Source organism: Tachyglossus aculeatus, chromosome 21, assembly GCF_015852505.1.
Source record: "Tachyglossus aculeatus isolate mTacAcu1 chromosome 21, mTacAcu1.pri, whole genome shotgun sequence".
NCBI lineage: Eukaryota > Metazoa > Chordata > Mammalia > Monotremata > Tachyglossidae > Tachyglossus > Tachyglossus aculeatus.
The window spans coordinates 12061464-12081347 of record NC_052086.1 but is presented as its reverse complement, the minus strand read 5'-3'; the positions used below and the strand labels follow the sequence as shown (position 1 = coordinate 12081347).

General features: G+C 47.0%; 1 protein-coding gene across 2 annotated transcripts in view; it reads left to right on the top strand.

The window, feature by feature from the left end:
- Positions 1-19884, top strand: part of NSF (N-ethylmaleimide sensitive factor, vesicle fusing ATPase) — a 93878-nt gene that overhangs the window by 26045 nt on the left and 47949 nt on the right. For both annotated transcript variants that reach the window (XM_038763496.1, XM_038763495.1), the window contains exons 3-9: positions 3360-3459; positions 4754-4793; positions 5236-5402; positions 9927-10034; positions 10958-11033; positions 16386-16541; positions 19351-19550. In XM_038763496.1, coding sequence (XP_038619424.1) covers positions 3360-3459; positions 4754-4793; positions 5236-5402; positions 9927-10034; positions 10958-11033; positions 16386-16541; positions 19351-19550 — 847 coding nt within the window. The remainder of the gene's footprint in view (positions 1-3359; positions 3460-4753; positions 4794-5235; positions 5403-9926; positions 10035-10957; positions 11034-16385; positions 16542-19350; positions 19551-19884) is intronic.

The following is a 19884-nucleotide window of genomic DNA, read 5'->3' as shown; positions in this document are numbered from 1 at the left end:
TAGTACAGTGCTCTGCCCACAGTAGGCGCTCAATAAATACGATTGATTGATTGATTACCTCCTTCCCTTCCCCACAGCACCTGTATATGTTTGTATGGATTTATTACTCTATTTTACTTGTACGTATCTGTTCTATTTATTTTATTTTGTTAATATGTTTTGTTCTCTGTTTCCCCCTTCTAGACTGTGAGCCCGCTGTGGGGTAGGGACCGTCTCTCTATGTTGCCCACTTGGACTTCCCAAGCGCTTAGTACAGTGCTCTGCACACAGTAAGCGCTCAATAAATACGATTGAATAATTCAGTGCTCTTGTTGGGTAGGGACCGTCTCTGTATGTTACCAACTTGTACTTCCCAAGCGCTTAGTCCAGTGCTCGGCACACAGTAAGCGCTCAATAAATACGATTGAATGAATGAATGCTCTGCACCCAGTAAAGGCTCGAGCAATAATAATGATGGCATTTGTTAAGCGCTTACTATGTGCAAAGCACTGTTCTAAGCGCTGGGGGGATACAGAGTGATCAGGTTGTCCCACGGGGGGCTCGCCGTCTTAATCCCCATTTTACAGATAAGGTAACTGAGGCTCAGAGAAGTTAAGTGCCCAAGGTCTCACAGCGTTGACGAATTGACTGCCGAGCACTGTACTAAGCGCTTGGGAAAGCACAGTGCAGCAGAGTTGGTAGACGCGACCCGTGCCCACTGAGCGACGAGTGTTTGGGAAACTTGGTCTCCTTGATTCATTCATTCATTCAATTGTATTTATTGAGCGCTTACTGTGTGCAGAGCACTGGACTAAGCGCTTGGGAAAGCGCAGTGCAGCAGAGTCGGTAGATGCGACCCGTGCCCACTGAGTGATGAGTGTTTGGGAACGTTGGTCGCCTTGGTTCATTCATTCATTCATTCATTCATTCATTCAATCGTATTTATTGAGCACTTACTGTGTGCAGAGCACTGGACTAAGCGCTTGGGAAAGCGCAGTGCAGCAGAGTCGGTAGATGCGACCTGTGCCCACTGAGTGATGAGTGTTTGGGATCCTTGGTCTTCTTGGTTCATTCATTCATTCATTCATTCATTCAGTAGTATTTATTGAGCGCTTACTGTGTGCAGAGCACTGTACTAAGCGCTTGGGAAAACACAGTGCAGCAGAGTCGGTAGACGCAACCCGTGCCCACTGAGCGACGAGTGTTTGGGAACCTCGGTCTCTTTGATTCATTCATTCACTCATTCATTCATTCATTCAGTCGTATTTATTGAGCGCTTACTGTGTGCAGAGCACTGGACTAAGCGCTTGGGAAGTCCAAGTTCCAAACAACGGGCTCCCAGTCTAGAAGCGGGAGACAGACAACAAAACAAAACACACGGACAGGTGTCAAGTTGTCAGGACAAATAGAATTAAATAGAATTAAAGCTAAATGCACATCATTAAAATAAACAGAATAGTAAATGTGTCCCAGTAAAATAAACAGAGTAATAATAATAATAATGGTGTTGGTATTCGTTAAGCGCTTACTATGTGCAAAGCACTGTTCTAAGCGCCGGGGAGGTTACAGGGTGATCAGGCTGTCCCATGGGGGGCTCACAATTTTAATCCCCATTTTACAGATGAGGGAACTGAGGCCCAGAGATTAATAATAATAATAATGATGTTGGTATTTGTTAAGCGCTTACTATGTGCAAAGCACTGTTCTAAGCGCCGGGGAGGTTACAAGGTGATCAGGTTGTCCCATGGGGGGCTCACAATTTTAATCCCCATTTTACAGATGAGGGAACTGAGGCCCAGAGAATAATAATAATAATAATAATGATGTTGGTATTTGTTAAGCGCTTACTATGTACAAAGCACTGTTTTAAGCGCTGGGGAGGTTACAAGGTGATCAGGCTGTCCCATGGGGGGCTCACAATTTTAATCCCCATTTTACAGATGAGGGAACTGAGGCCCAGAGAATAATAATAATAATAATAATGATGTTGGTATTTGTTAAGCGCTTACTATGTACAAAGCACTGTTTTAAGCGCTGGGGAGGTTACAAGGTGATCCGGTTGTCCCATGGGGGGCTCACAATTTTAATCCCCATTTTACAGATGAGGGAACTGAGGCCCAGAGAATAATAATAATAATGATGATGGTATTTGTTAAGCGCTTACTATGTGCCAAGCACTGTTCTAAGCACTGGGGAGGTTACAAGGTGATCAGGCTGTCCCATGGGGGGCTCACAATTTTAATCCCCATTTTACAGATGAGGTAACTGAGGCACAGAGAAGTCTTCTAGACTGTGAGCCCACTGTTGGGTAGGCACTGTCCCTATATGTTGCCAACTTGCACTTCCCAAGCGCTTAGTACAGTGCTCTGCACACAGGAAGCGCTCAATAAATACAACTGATTGATTGATTGACTTGCCCAGAAAGTGAAGTGACTTGCCCAGGGCCACACAGCCGACGAATGGCAGAGCCGGGATCACCTTGGAAGCTCCCCGGCGCTCAGAACAGTGCTTTGCACATAGTAAGCGCTCAGCAGATGCCATTGTTATAAGAAGTGGCGGATTTTTGCGTCCGCCCCAGTGCTTAGCGCCTACGTCAGCCCCCGCGCACCTGGCCCTGGATCGGATCGGAGAAATCCCCCAAACATACATCATCATCATCAATCGTATTTATTGAGCGCTTACTATGTGCAGAGCACTGTACTAAGCGCTTGGGAAGTACAAATTGGCAACATATAGAGACAGTCCCTACCCAACAGTGGGCTCACAGTCTAAAAGAGGGGAGACAGAGAACAAAACCAAACCTACTAATAAAATAGAATAGATCTGAGTGCTTTGGGGAGGGGAAGGAGATCAATCAATCAATCAATCAATCAATCGTATTTATTGAGCACTTACTGTGTGCAGAGCACTGTACTAAGCGCTTGGGAAGTCCAAGTTGGCAACATCTAGAGACAGTCCCTACCCAACAGCGGGCTCACAGTCTAAAAGGGGGGAGACAGAGAACAAAACCAAACATACTAATAAAATAAATAGAATTGATCTGGGTGCTGCGGGGAGGGGAAGGAGATCAATCAATCAATCAATCAATCAATCGTATTTATTGAGCGCTTACTGTGTGCAGAGCACTGGACTAAGCGCTTGGGAAGTCCAAGTTGGCAACCTATAGAGACAGTCCCTACCCAACGGCGGGCTCACAGTCTAAAAGGGGGAGACAGAGAATAAAACCAAACATACTAACAAAATAAAATAGATATGTACAAGTCAAATGAATAAATAAATGAATAGAGTAATAAATAAATAGAGATGGGGAGGGGGAGAGGAAAAAGGGCGCTCAGTATGGTCCCCCCCGGCCCCCCAACGGCGCTCTGTGTTTGTTCCAGGCACGTCGTCGTGAGGACCTCCGCCAACCACAGATACACGTTTACACTCAGGACCCACCCGTCCGTGGTCCCGGGGAGCATCGCCTTCAGCCTGCCGCAGGTACTGTTTGGCCGCCCCCCTCCCCACCCCCTCCCGTCTTGAGTTCGAGGAAGAAGGTCCGCTCCCGGCCTCGGCTCCAATATCAGGGAGCCGGTGCGGCCAAGCGCACCGGGGCGGCGGGGGGAGAGGGAGGATGGGATGTGTTGTCGGCCTGCCTTTGTAACCCGGGGCAAGGCGCTGAACGTCTCCGGGCCTCAGTTTCCTCATCTGTACAGTGGGGGTAAGCTATATGTATATATTTTTATTTTATTTTATTTTGTTAGTATGTTTGGTTTTGTTCTCTATCTCCCCCTTTTAGACTGTGAGCCCACTGTCGGGTAGGGACTGTCTCTAGATGTTGCCAACTTGGACTTCCCAAGCGCTTAGTCCAGTGCTCTGCACATAGTAAGCGCTCAATAAATACGATTGATGATGATGATGATGCTTGTTCGTATTTATTACTCTATTTATTTTACTTGTACATATCTATTCTATTTATTTCATTTTGTTAATATGTTTGGTTTTGTTGTCTGTCTCCCCCTTCTAGACTGTGAGCCCACTGTTGGGTAGGGACCGTCTCAACTTGTACTTCCCAAGCGCTTAGTCCAGTGCTCTGCACACCGTAAGCGCTCAATAAATACGATTGAATGAATGAATGAATTGATTGATTTTAGACTGTGAGCCCACTGTTGGGTAGGGACTACCTCTATATGTTGCCAACTTGGACTTCCCAAGCGCTTAGTCCAGTGCTCTGCTCACAGTAAGAGCTCAATAAATATGATTGATTGATTAGTCCAGTGCTCTGCACACAGTAAGTGCTCAGTAAATACGATTGAATGAATGAATGAATTGATTGATTTTAGACTGTGAGCCCACTGTTGGGTAGGGACCATCTCTAGATGTTGCCAACTTGGACTTCCCAAGCGCTTAGTCCAGTGCTGTGCTCACAGTAAGAGCTCAATAAATATGATTGATTAGTACAGTGCTCTGCACACAGTAAGTGCTCAATAAATACGATTGAATGAATGAATGAAGTGATTGATTTTAGACTGTGAGCCCACTGTTGGGTAGGGACTATCTCTAGATGTTGCCAACTTGGACTTCCCAAGCACTTAGTCCAGTGCTCTGCACACAGTAAGAGCTCAATAAATATGATTGATTAGTACAGTGCTCTGCACACAGTAAGTGCTCAATAAATACGATTGAATGAATGAATGAATGAATGAATGAATGAGTTCATCCCCCTTTCCCTTCTCCCCACAAAGGGACCCACTTCCGAAAGTTGTTTTTTTTTCCCCCTTTTCTTTCTCCACAGCGAAAATGGGCCGGCCTTTCCATCGGACAAGAGATAGAAGGTAGGAGGCCTTCCCAGACTGAGCCCCTTCCTTCCTCTCCCCCTCGTCCCCCTCTCCATCCCCCCCATCTTCCCTCCTTCCCTTCCCCACAGCACCCGTATAGATGTCTGTACAGATTTATTACTCTATTTACTTTACTTGTACATATCCGTTCTATTTATTTTATTTTGTTTCCCTTCCCCACAGCACCTGTATAGATGGATATATGTTTGTACATATTCATTACTCTATTTCACTTGTACATATCCGTTCTATTTATTTTATCTTGTCAGTATGTTGGGTTCTGTTCTCCGTCTCCCCCTTTTAGACCGTGAGCCCGCCGTCGGTAGGGACTGTCTCAACTTGGGCTTCCCAAGCGCTTAGTCCAGTGCTCCGCGCACAGTCAGCGCTCAGTAAATGCGACCGAGCGACCGAGTGACTGTCTCCCACTTTCCGGTCGCAGTGTCCCCGTACGCGTTCGACAAGGCCAAGCAGTGCGTCGGCACCATGACCGTGGAGATCGATTTCCTGCAGAAGAAGAGCGTCGACTCCAACCCCTACGACACGGATAAGATGGCGGCCGAGTTCATCCAGCAGTTCAACAGCCAGGCCTTCTCAGTGGGCCAGCAGGTAGCCGCGGGGGGCCAGCCCGGCCCGTCCCCTTAACGTGGGGGCGATCACCCCATCCTCAATTCGAGCGTTTCCCGATGGGGATTCTTGAGAGAAATTTTGGTTTTTAACGGCCTTTGTTAAGCGCTCTCCCCGTGGGATGAATGCGAGCCGGTCGGGGTTAACACAGTCCACGTCCCGCATGGAACATTTTGACAGATGAGGGAACTGAGGCACAGAGAAGTGAAGGGACCTGCCCGGAGTCACTCAGCAGACAAGCGGGGAAGCTGGGATTAGAAGCCAGGTCATTCATTCATTCATTCACATTTATTGAGCGCTTACTGGGTGCGGAGCACTGTACCAAGCGCTTGGGAAGTCCAAGTTGGCGACATAGAGAGACGGTCCCTACCGTCTAGATCATGAGCCCCTTCACTCAGTCGTATTTATTGAGCGCTTTCAATCTCCATTTTGACAGATGGGGGAACTGAGGCACAGAGAAGTGAAGGGACCTGCCCGGAGTCACTCAGCAGACAAGTGGGGAAGCTGGGATTAGAACCCAGGTCATTCATTCATTCATTCACATTTATTGAGTGCTTACTGGGTGCGGAGCACTGTACTAAGCGCTTGGGAAGTCCAAGTTGGCGACATAGAGAGACGGTCCCTACCGTCTAGACTGTGAGCCCCTTCACTCAGTCGTATTTATTGAGCGCTTTCAATCTCCATTTTGACAGATGAGGGAACTGAGGCACAGAGAAGTGAAGGGACCTGCCCAGAGTCACTCAGCAGACAAGCGGGGAAGCTGGGATTAGAACCCAGGTCATTCATTCATTCATTCACATTTATTGAGGGCTTACTGGGTGCGGAGCACTGTACTAAGCGCTTGGGAAGTCCAAGTTGGCAACATAGAGAGGCGGTCCCTACCATCTAGACTGTGAGCCCCTTCACTCAATCGTATTTATTGAGCGCTTACTGGGTGCAGAGCACTGTACTAAGCGCTTGGGAAGTCCAAGTTGGCGACATAGAGAGACGGTCCCTACCGTCTAGACCGTCAGCCCCTTCACTCAGTCGTATTTATTGAGCGCTTTCAATCTCCATTTTGACAGATGGGGGAACTGAGGCACAGAGAAGTGAGGCGACCTGCCCGGAGTCACTCAGCAGACAAGTGGGGAAGCTGGGATTAGAAGCCAGGTCATTCATTCACATTTACTGAGCGCTTACTGGGTGCGGAGTACTACCCAGGTCATTCATTCATTCATTCACATTTATTGAGCGCTTACTGGGTGCGGAGCACTGTACTAAGCGCTTGGGAAGTCCAAGTTGGCAACATAGAGAGACGGTCCCTACCATCTGGACTGTGAGCCCCTTCACTCAGTCGTATTTATTGAGCGCTTTCAATCCCCATTTTTACAGATGAGGGAACTGAGGCACAGAGAAGTGAAGGGACCTGCCCGGAGTCACTCAGCAGACAAGCGGGGAAGCTGGGATTAGAACCCAGGTCATTCATTCATTCATTCACATTTATTGAGGGCTTACTGGGTGCGGAGCACTGTACTAAGCGCTTGGGAAGTCCAAGTTGGCGACATAGAGAGACGGTCCCTACCATCTAGACCGTCAGCCCCTTCACTCAATCGTATTTATTGAGCGCTTACTGGGTGCAGAGCACTGTACTAAGCGCTTGGGAAGTCCAAGTTGGCGACATAGAGAGACGGTCCCTACCATCTAGACTGTGAGCCCCTTCACTCAGTCGTATTTATTGAGCGCTTTCAATCCCCATTTTGACAGATGGGGGAACTGAGGCACAGAGAAGTGAGGCGACCTGCCCGGAGTCACTCAGCAGACAAGCGGGGAAGCTGGGATTAGAACCCAGGTCATTCATTCATTCATTCATTCACATTTATTGAGCGCTTACTGGGTGCGGAGCACTGTACTAAGCGCTTGGGAAGTCCAAGTTGGCGACATAGAGAGACGGTCCCTACCGTCTAGACTGTGAGCCCCTTCACTCAGTCGTATTTATTGAGCGCTTTCAATCCCCATTTTGACAGATGGGGGAACTGAGGCACAGAGAAGTGAAGCGACCTGCCCAGAGTCATTCAGCAGACAAGTGGGGAAGCTGGGATTAGAAGCCAGGTCATTCATTCACATTTACTGAGCGCTTACTGGGTGCGGAGTACTACCCAGGTCATTCATTCATTCATTCACATTTATTGAGCGCTTACTGGGTGCGGAGCACTGTACTAAGCGCTTGGGAAGTCCAAGTTGGCAACATAGACGGTCCCTACCATCTAGACTGTGAGCCCCTTCACTCAGTCGTATTTATTGAGCGCTTTCAGTCTCCGTTTTTACAGATGAGGGAACTGAGGCACAGAGAAATGAAGGGACCTGCCCAGAGTCACTAAGCGGGGAAGCTGGGATTAGAACCCAGGTCATTCATTCACATTTGTTGAGCGCTTACTGGGTGCGGAGCACTGTACTAAGCGCTTGGGAAGTCCAAGTTGGCAACATAGAGAGACGGTCCCTACCATCTAGGCTGTGAGCCCCTTCACTCAGTCGTATTTATTGAGCGCTTTCAATCTCCATTTTGACAGATGGGGGAACTGAGGCACAGAGAAGTGAAGGGACCTGCCCAGAGTCACTCAGCAGACAAGCGGGGAAGCTGGGATTAGAACCCAGGTCATTCATTCATTCATTCTCATTTATTGAGCGCTTACTGGGTGCAGAGCACTGTACTAAGCGCTTGGGAAGTCCAAGTTGGCAACATAGAGAGACGGTCCCTACCATCTAGACTGTGAGCCCCTTCACTCAGTCGTATTTATTGAGCGCTTACTGGGTGCAGAGCACTGTACTAAGCGCTTGGGAAGTCCAAGTTGGCTACATATAGAGACGGTCCCTACCCACCAGCGGGCTCACAGTCTAGAAGGGGGAGACAGACAACAAAACAAGACATATTAACAGAATAAAATAAATAGAATAGACATAGTAAGCGCTTAATAAATGCCATCATTATTATTATTACTATTATTATTCTCTGGGCCTCAGTTCCCTCCTCTGTAAAATGGGGATGAAGACTGTGAGCCCCACGTGGGACAACCTGATCACCTTGTAAATTCCCCAGCGCTTAGAACAGTGGTTTGCACATCGTAAGCGCTTAATAAATGCCATCATCATTATTATTACTATTATTATTCTGTGGGCCTCAGTTCCCTCCTCTGTAAAATGGGGATGAAGACTGTGAGCCCCACGTGGGACAACCTGATCACCTTGTAAATTCCCCAGCGCTTAAAACAGTGCTTTGCACATCGTAAGCGCTTAATAAATGCCATCATCATTATTATTACTATTATTATTCTCTGGGCCTCATTTCCCTCCTCTGCAAAATGGGGATGAAGACCATGAGCCCCCCGTGGGACCACCTGATCACCTTGTAAATTCCCCAGCGCTTAGAACAGTGCTTTGCACATAGTAAGCGCTTAATAAATGCCATCATTATTATTATTCCTATTATTATTCTCTGGGCCTCGGTTCCCTCCTCTGTAAAATGGGGATGAAGACTGTGAGCCCCACGTGGGACAACCTGATCACCTTGTAAATTCCCCAGCGCTTAGAACAGTGCTTTGCACATCGTAAGCACTTAATAAATGCCATCATCATTATTATTACTATTATTATTCTCTGGGCCTCAGTTCCCTCCTCTGTAAAATGGGGCTGAAGACTGTGAGCCCCCCGTGGGACCACCTGATCACCTTGTAAATTCCCCAGCGCTTAGAACAGTGCTTTGCACATAGTAAGTGCTTAATAAATGCCATCATTTTATTATTCCTATTATTATTCTCTGGGCCTCAGTTCCCTCCTCTGTAAAATGGGGATGAAGACTGTGAGCCCCACGTGGGACAACCTGATCACCTTGTAAATTCCCCGGCGCTTAGAACAGTGCTTTGCACATAGTAAGCGCTTAATAAATGCCATCATCATTATTATTACTATTATTATTCTGTGGGCCTCAGTTCCCTCCTCTGCAAAATGGGGATGAAGACTGTGAGCCCCCCGTGGGACAACCTGATCACCTTGTAAATTCCCCAGCGCTTAGAACAGTGCTTTGCACATCGTTAGCGCTTAATAAATGCCATCATTATTATTATTACTATTATTCTTCTGTGGGCCTCAGTAACCTCCACGTAAAATGGGGATGAAGACTGTGAGCCCCCCGTGGGACAACCTGATCACCTTGTAAATTCCCCGGCGCTTAGAACAGTGCTTTCCACATCGTAAGCACTTAATAAATGCCATCATCATTATTATTACTATTATTCTTCTCTGGGCCTCAGTTCCCTCCTCTGTAAAATGGGGATGAAGACGGTGAGCCCCACGTGGGACAACCTGATCACCTTGTAAATTCCCCAGCGCTTAGAACGGTGCTTTGCACATGGTAAGCGCTTAATAGATGCTATAATAATAATAATAATAATAATAATTATTATTATTATTATTATTATTATTATTATTAATCCTTCCCCGCCCCGCCTCTCCCCTCTCCTGCTTTTCCCATAGCTCGTGTTCAGCTTCAACGACAAGCTGTTTGGCCTCCTCGTGAAGGACATCGAAGCCATGGACCCCAGCATCCTTCGGGGCGAGCCCGCGACCGGGAAGAGGCAGAAGGTGAGGCGCACTCGGTAGTGGAAAATCCGGCCCACGCCAGGTCCTGGATTCATTCCTTCCGTCGTATTTATTGAGCGCTTACCGTGTGCCGAGCACTGGACTAAGCGCTTGGGAAGTCCAAGTCGGCGACATCTAGACACGGTCCCTACCCGACAGCGGGCTCACGGTCTGAAAGAAGTTAGAAGTTAAGAGGAGTGTTGCCAATTTGTACTTCCCAAGCGCTTAGTACAGTGCTCTGCACATAGTATGCGCTCAATAAATACGATTGATTGATTGATTGATTGATTGACTTGCCCGAGGTCACACAGCAGACAAGTGGCCGAACCCAGGTCCTCTGACTCGCAAGCCCGTGCTCTTTCCGCTAAAACCACGCCGCTCGTACTTTCCGAGCGCTTAGTACAGTGCTCTGCACTCAGTAAGTGCTCAGTAATGCTACTGAGGAGGACGACGAGCAATCCCAACAGTACATATTTATTACTCTATTGATTTATTTTACTTGTACCTATCTATTCTATTTATTTTATTTCGTTAATATGTTTGGTTTCGTTCCCTGTCTCCCCCTTTTAGACTGTGAGCCCACTGGTGGGTAGGGACCGTCTCTATATGCTGCCAATTTGTACTTCCCAAGCGCTTAGTACAGTGGTCTGCACATAGTAAGCGCTCAATAAATACGATTGATGATGATGATGAAATCCCGGCTCCGCCAATTGTCAGCTGTGCGACTTTGGGCAAGTTCTCTGGGCCTCAGTGACCTCATCTGTAAAATGGGGATGAAGACTGGGAGCCCCACGTGGGACAACCTGATCACCCCGGCGCTTAGAACAGCGCTTTGCACATAGTAAGCGCTCAATAAATGCCAAAAAAGAACTGATGGAGTGCAAAATGAGATTCTAACGCCCCGTTTCTCTGTCCCCCTTGCCCAGATCGAAGTCGGCCTCGTTCTCGGCAACAGCCAGGTTGCGTTTGAAAAGGCGGACAACTCTTCCCTCAGTCTTATCGGTAAGCCGTCCGGGATTTTCCAGGGATTTTCCGCCGGGCGAGGGGCCGGGACTGGGGCCCAGACCCGGATTGAGCCCGATCGGGCACGGTCCGGGTTTTGGAATAGCGTGTAGAAACGGGCCCCGGGGGGTCCGGCCCACCTTTGGCCGGGGTGCGGAGGGGGCCGACCACCGTCTGCAGGGGCGTGGAGAGGACCCGTCTTTCATTCATTCATTCAATCGTACTTATTCATTCATTCATCCAATCGTATTTACTCATTCATTCATTCATTCATTCAATCGTATTTATTGAGCACTTACTGTGTGCAGAGCACTGCACTAAGAGCTTGGGAAGTCCAAGTTGGCAACATATACAGACGGCCCCTACCCAGCTTTATTGAGCGCTTACTGTGTGCAGAGCACTGTACTAAGCGCTTGGGACGTCCACGTTGGCAACATCTCGAGACGGCCCCCACCCAGCAGCGGGCTCACAGTCTAGAAGGGAGGAGACGGACGACAAAACAAAACATATTCACAAAATAAAACAAGTAGAATAGTCAATATGTACGAGCAAAATAGAGTAATCGATCTGTACAAACATATGCAAACAAAACATATTAACAAACTAAAATAAATAGAATAAATACGTACCAATAAAATAGAGTAATTCATTCATTCGGTCGTATTTATTGAGCGCTTACTGTGTGCAGAGCACTGTACTAAGCGCTTGGGAAGTCCAAGTTGGCAACATCTAGAGACGGTCCCCACCCAACAGCGGGCTCACAGTCTAGAAGGGGGAGACGGACGACAAAACAAAACATATTCACAAAATAAAATAAGTAGAATAGTCAATATGTACGAGCAAAATAGAGTAATCGATCTGTATAAACGTATACAAACAAAACATATTAACAAACTAAAATAAATGGAATAAATACGTACCAATAAAATAAATAGAGTAATTCATTCATTCAGTCGTATTTATTGAGCGCTTACTATGTGCAGAGCACTGTGCTGAGCGCTTGGGAAGTCCAAGTTGGCAACATCTCGAGACGGCCCCTACCCAACAGCGGGCTCACAGTCTAGAAGGGGGAGACGGACGACAAAACAAAACGTATTAACAAAATAAAATAAATGGAATAGTCAATATGTACGAGCAAAATGGAGTAATCGATCTGTACAAACATATACAAACAAAACATATTAACGAACTAAAATAAATAGAATAAATACGTACCAATAAAATAAACAAATAGAGTAATTCATTCATTCAATCGTATTTATTGAGCGCTTACTATGTGCAGAGCACTGTACTAAGCGCTTGGGAAGTACAAGTTGGCAACCTACAGAGACAGTCCCTACCCAACAGCGGGCTCACAGTCTAGAAGCGGGGAGACGGACGACAAAACAAAACATATTCACAAAATAAAATAAGTAGAATAGTCAATATGTACGAGCAAAATAGAGTAATCGATCTGTATAAACGTATACAAACAAAACATATTAACAAACTAAAATAAATAGAATAAATGCGTACCAATAAAATAAACAAATAGAGTTATTCATTCATTCAATCGTATTTATTGAGCGCTTACTATGTGCAGAGCACTGTACTAAGCGCTTGGGAAGTCCAAGTTGGCAACATCTCGAGACGGCCCCTACCCAACAGCAGGCTCACAGTCTAGAAGGGGGAGACGGACGACGAAACAAAACATATTCACAAAATCAAATAAGTAGAATAGTCAATATGTACGAGCAAAATAGAGTAATCAATCTGTGTAAACATATACAAACAAAACATATTAACAAACTAAAATAAATAGAATAAATACGTACCAATAAAATAAATAAATAGAGTAATTCATTCATTCAATCGTATTTATTGAGCGCTTACTATGTGCAGAGCACTGTACTAAGCGCTTGGGACGTCCAAGTTGGCAACATCTCGAGACGGTCCCTACCCACCAGCGGGCTCACAGTCTAGAAGGGGGAGACGGACGACAAAACAAAACATATTCACAAAATAAAACAAGTAGAATAGTCAATATGTACGAGCAAAATAGAGTAATCGATCTGTACAAACGTATACAAACAAAACATATTAACAAACTAAAATAAATAGAATAAATACGTACCAATAAAATAGAGTAATTCATTCATTCGGTCGTATTTATTGAGCGCTTACTGTGTGCAGAGCACTGTACTAAGTGCTTGGGAAGTCCAAGTTGGCAACATCTAGAGACGGTCCCCACCCAACAGCGGGCTCACAGTCTAGAAGGGGGAGACGGACGACAAAACAAAACATATTCACAAAATCAAATAAGTAGAATAGTCAATATGTACGAGCAAAATAGAGTAATCGATCTGTACAAACATACAAACAAAACATATTAACAAACTAAAATAAATAGAATAAATACGTACCAATAAAATAAATAGAGTAATTCATTCATTCAGTCGTATTTATTGAGCGCTTACTATGTGCAGAGCACTGTACTAAGCGCTTGGGAAGTCCAAGTTGGCAACATCTCGAGACGGTCCCTACCCAGTAGCGGGCTCACAGTCTGGAAGGGGGAGACGGACGACAAAACAAAACATATTCACAAAATAAAATAAGTAGAATAGTCAATATGTACGAGCAAAATAGAGTAATTGATCTGTACAAACGTATACAAACAAAACATATGAACAAACTAAAATAAATGGAATAAATGCGTACCAATAAAATAAATAGAGTAATTCATTCATTCAGTCGTATTTATTGAGCGCTTACTATGTGCAGAGCACTGTACTAAGCGCTTGGGAAGTCCAAGTTGGCAACATCTCGAGACGGTCCCCACCCAGTAGCGGGCTCACAGTCTAGAAGGGGGAGACGGACGACGAAACAAAACATATTCACAAAATAAAATAAATAGAATAGTCAATATGTACGAGCAAAATAATCAATCTGTACAAACATATACAAACAAAACATATTAACAAACTAAAATAAATGGAATAAATGCGTACCAATAAAATAAATAAATAGAGTAATTCATTCATTCAGTCGTATTTATTGAGCGCTTACTATGTGCAGAGCATTGTACTAAGCGCCTGGGAAGTCCAAGTTGGCAACATCTAGAGACGGTCCCTACCCAGTAGCGGGCTCACAGTCTAGAAGGGGGAGACGGACGACAAAACAAAACATATTCACAAAATAAAATAAATAGAATAGTCAATATGTACGAGCAAAATAATCAATCTGTACAAACATATACAAACAAAACATATTAACAAACTAAAATAAATGGAATAAATGCGTACCAATAAAATAAATAAATAGAGTAATTCATTCATTCAGTCGTATTTATTGAGCGCTTACTATGTGCAGAGCACTGTACTAAGCGCTTGGGAAGTCCAAGTTGGCAACATCTCGAGACGGTCCCCACCCAGTAGCGGGCTCACAGTCTAGAAGGGGGAGATGGACGACAAAACAAAACATATTCACAAAATAAAATAAATAGAATAGTCAATATGTACGAGCAAAATAGAGTAATCGATCTGTACAAACGTATACAAACAAAACATATGAACAAACTAAAATAAATGGAATAAATACGTACAAATAAAATAAATAGAGTAATAAGTACGTACAAACATATATACAGGTGCCGTGGGGAGGGGAAGGAGGTAGGGCGGGGGGATTCATTCATTCAATCGTATTTACCTCCTTCCCTTCCCCACAGCACCTGTATATATGTATATATGTTTGTACAGATTTATGACTCTATTTATCGATTTATTTATTTTACTTGTACATATCTATTCTATTTATTTTATTCTGTTAGTATGTTTGGTTTTGTTCTCTGTCCCCCCCTTCTAGACCGTGAGCCCGCTGTCGGGTAGGGGCCGTCTCTAGATGTTGCCAACTTGGACTTCCCAAGCGCTTAGTAGCAGACAGTAAGCGCTCAATACATACGATTGATTGATTCTGCGGGGGAGCGGAGGGGGCAGCCCACCGCCCGCCGGTCTGCCATCAATCAATCAATCAATCAATCAATCAATCGTATTTCTTGAGCGCTTACTGCGTGCAGAGCACTGTACTAAGCGCTTGGGAAGTGCAAGTTGGCAGCATCTAGAGGCGGTCCCTACCCAACGGCGGGCTCACAGTCTAAAAGGGGGAGACAGAGAACCAAACCAAACATACTAACGAAATAAAATAAATAGAATCGATATGTGCAAGTAAGATAAATAAATAAATAGAGTAATAATAGAGATCCAAGTGTTAAACCCGTGACAAAGCCCATCATCATCATCATCAATCGTATTTATTGAGCGCTTACTGTGTGCAGAGCACTGTACTAAGCGTGGCTCAGTGGAAAGAGCCAGGACTTTGGAGTCAGAGGTCATGGGTTCAAATCCCGGCTCCGCCACTTGTCAGCTGTGTGACTTTGGGCAAGTCACTCACTTCTCTGGGCCTCAGTTCCCTCATCTGTCAAATGGGGATGAAGACTGTGAGGCCCCTGTGGGCCAACCTGATCACCTTGTAACCTCCCCAGCGCTTAGAACAGTGCTTTGCACATAGTAAGCGCTTAATAAATGCCATCATTATTATTATTATTATTATTATTATTACTAAGCGCTTGGGAAGTACAAGTTGGTAACATATAGAGCCCACGGCAAAGCTCGCGCATTCGAGTCCTCCAACAAGGGCCTGCACCCCTAAACCCTGCTTATCATCTAACCCCCCACATTCCGGAGAGCTGCATCCCATTTCCCGCCGAGCCTCCAGGGAATTGCCAACTTCCTGGACGCCGCGGATCCCAAATATAGGGATCGAGGGTCACGGGGACAAATAGATCCGGTTTCTCTGCGAGCCGGCATTGATCCCTTCTCGACCGTGAGCCCGCTTTTGGGTAGGGACCGTCGCTATATGTTGCCAACTTGGACTTCCCGAGCGCTTAGTACGGTGCTGTGCACACAGTAAGCGCTCAATAAATACGATTGATTGATTGATTGATTGATTGATCGCGCCTCGCCCCACCCGCGGCTCCCTGGCACCCCGGGCCCTTCATCATCCCCTGCGAAAAGAGTCCTCTGACAGCCACAGTTAATAATAATAATAATAATAATTGGCATTTGTTAAGTGCTTACTATGTGCAAAGCACTGTTCTAAGTGCTGGGGAGGATACAGGGTGATCAGGTTGTCCCACGTGGGGCTCACAGTCTTAATCCCCATTTTCCAGATGAGGTAACTGAGGCCCAGAGAAGTTAAGTGACTTGTCCAAGATAACACGGCAGACACGTGGCGGTCGGGATTCGAACCCATGACCTCCGACTCCAGAGCCCATGCTCCTTCCACTGAGCCACGCTGCTTCCCGTTTGCTCTGTGCAGGCAAGGCCAAGACCAAGGAAAACCGGCAGTCCATCATCAACCCCGACTGGAACTTCGAAAAGATGGGAATCGGAGGCCTGGATAGGGAGTTTTCCGACATCTTTCGGCGAGCGTTTGCCTCTCGAGTGTTCCCTCCGGAGATCGTAGAGCAGATGGGTGAGTCGGGGCCCCGGCCTCCCTGAGCCCGGGCCGGCGGGGCGGGGATTAATAATAATAATAATAATAATAATAATAATAATGATAATGATGGTATTTGTTAAGCGCTTACTATGTGCTGAGCACTGTCGGGGGGATCCTTCTGGGGAGTGCTCTGAAAGCATTTCTTGCCCGGGGGGCCGGCTTGGACGAGTAACTAAACCTCAGCGGGCCCCAATTTCCTCATCTGTAAAATGGGGATAAAATACATGCTGTCCATACCGCTTAGACCTGTGATGGGAAATCCCTCCGAGGTAATTCATTCAGTCAGTCGTATTTATTGAGCGCCTGCTGTGTGCAGAGCACTGGACTAAGCGCTTGGGAAGTCCAAGTCGGCAGCATAGAGAGACCTCTGCGGGCCCCAGTTTCCTCATCTGTAAAATGGGGAGAAAATACACGCTCTCCATACCGCTTAGACCTGTGATGGGAAATCCCTCCGAGGTAATTCATTCAGTCAGTCGTATTTATTGAGCGCCTACTGCGTGCAGAGCACTGGACTAAGCGCTTGGGAAGCCCAGGTGGGCAGCATAGAGAGACCTCTGTGTATCCCAGTTTGCTCATCTGTAAAATGGGGATAAAATACACGCTCTCCATACTGCTTAGACCTGTGATGGGAAATCCCTCCGAGGTAATTCATTCAGTCGGTCGTATTTATTGAGCGCCTACTGCGTGCAGAGCACTGGACTAAGCACTTGGGAAGCCCAAGTGGGCAGCATAGAGAGACCTCTGCGGGCCCCAATTTCCTCATCTGTAAAATGGGGAGAAAATACACGCTGTCCATACCGCTTAGACCTGTGATGGGAAATCCCTCCGAGGTAATTCATTCATTCAGTTGTATTTATTGAGCGCCTACTGTGTGCAGAGTACTGGACTAAGCGCTTGGGAAGTCCAGGTTGGCAGCATAGAGAGACCTCTGCGGGCCCCAGTTTCCTCATCTGTAAAATGGGGATAAAATACACGCTGTCCATACCGCTTAGACCTGTGATGGGAAATCCCTCCGAGGTGATTCATTCAGTCGGTCGTATTTATTGAGCGCCTACTGCGTGCGGAGCACTGGACTAAGCGCTTGGGAAGCCCAAGTTGGCAGCATAGAGAGACCTCTGCGGGCCCCAGTTTCCTCATCTGTAAAATGGGGAGAAAATACACGCTCTCCATACCGCTTAGACCTGTGATGGGAAATCCCTCCGAGGTAATTCATTCAGTCAGTCGTATTTATTGAGCGCCTACTGCGTGCAGAGCACTGGACTAAGCGCTTGGGAAGCCCAAGTTGGCAGCATAGAGAGACCTCTGTGGGCCCCAATTTCCTCATCTGTAAAATGGGGATAAAATACACGCTGTCCATACCGCTTAGACCTGTGATTGGAAATCCCTCCGAGGTAATTCATTCAGTCAGTCGTATTTATTGAGCGCCTACTGTGTGCAGAGCACTGGACTAAGCGCTTGGGAAGTCCAAGTTGGCAGCATAGAGAGACCTCTGCGGGCCCCAGTTTCCTCATCTGTAAAATGGGGATAAAATACACGCTCTCCATACCACTTAGACCTGTGATGGGAAATCCCTCCGAGGTAATTCATTCAGTCAGTCGTATTTATTGAGCGCTCACTGCGTGCAGAGCACTGGACTAAGCGCTTGGGAAGCCCAAGTTGGCAGCATAGAGAGACCTCTGCGGGCCCCAATTTCCTCATCTGTAAAATGGGGCTAAAATACACGCCCTCCATACCGCTTAGACCTGTGATGGGAAATCCCTCCGAGGTAATTCATTCAGTCAGTTGTGTTTATTGAGCACTCACTGTGTGCAGAGCACTGGACTAAGCACTTGGGAAGTCCAAGTTGGCAGCATAGAGAGACCTCTGCGGGCCCCAGTTTCCTCATCTGTAAAATGGGGATAAAATACACGCTGTCCATACCGCTTAGACCTGTGAGGGAAATCCCTCCGAGGTAATTCATTCAGTCGGTCGTATTTCTTGAGCGCCTACTGTGTGCAGAGCACTGGACTAAGCGCTTGGGAAGCCCAAGTTGGCAGCATAGAGAGACCTCCGCGGGCCCCAATTTCCTCATCTGTAAAATGGGGAGAAAATACACGCTGTCCATACCGCTTAGACCTGTGAGCCCTGTGTGCAGAGCACTGGACTAAGCGCTTGGGAAGTCCAAGTTGGCAACATAGAGAGACGGTCCCTACCCAACAGTGGGCTCACGGTCATTTTCCAGATGAGGGAACTGAGGCAAAGAGAAGTGAAGTGACTTGCCCAAAGTCACCCAGCTGACAATGGGCGGAGCCGGGATTTGAACCCATGACCTCGGACTCCAAAGCCCGGCCTCTTTCCACTGAGCCACGCTGCTTCTCTAATGGGATACACACCGCGCCAAGGCCGCTGTCATAGTGGTAGTGTCATAGTAAGCGCTTAATAAGTGCCATCCTTATTAATCGGCAGAGCCGGGATTCGGGATTCAGTCAGTCGAGGGTATCTACTGAGCGCTTAATGGGGTGTTGAACCGCGGACTAAGCGCTAGAGGAGGACACGTTCCAGGAATCGGCGGTATTTATTGAGCAGTTACTGTGTGCAAGCCACTGAACGTGGGAGAGGATAATACAACAGGAGCTCCCGGTCTAGCGGAATCAATCAATCGTATTGATTGAGTGCTTACTGTGTACTAAGCGCTTGGGGAGTCCAAGCCGGCAGCGTATAGAGACGGTCCCTGCCCGACGGCGGGCTCGGAGTCCAGAAGAAGAGCGGTTTCGTGGCAACGGGACCCTTCTTTTTCCACCCCCAGGATGCAAGCACGTGAAGGGCATCCTGCTGTACGGCCCCCCGGGCTGCGGCAAGACCCTCCTGGCCCGGCAGATCGGCAAGATGCTGAACGCCCGAGAGCCCAAGGTGGTGAACGGGCCCGAGATCCTCAACAAGTACGTCGGGGAGTCCGAGGCCAACATCCGCAAGCTCTTTGCCGACGCCGAGGAAGAGCAGAGACGGGTAACGGTCACACGGGAGCCTCCCCCGGCCCTCCCCCAGGCGTCTAGTACAGGGCCCGGCCCGAGCCCGCGAGGGTCACGGTTGGTTGGCCGACGGGTCGCTTGGCGCGGGGTGGCTTCAGGAATCCCCTCCGGCCACCCGGTCGATCCGTGATATTCCTTGAGCTTTTACTACGCGCCGAGCGTTAGACGAAGCGTCGGGAAGAGATGGTACAAGCCCCTTGTCCTTCCCAAGCGCTTAGTCCAGTGCTCTGCACACAGTAAGTGCTCAATAAATACGATTGGGTGAATGAATGAATATGTTTGTACATATTTATTGCTCTCTTTATTTTACT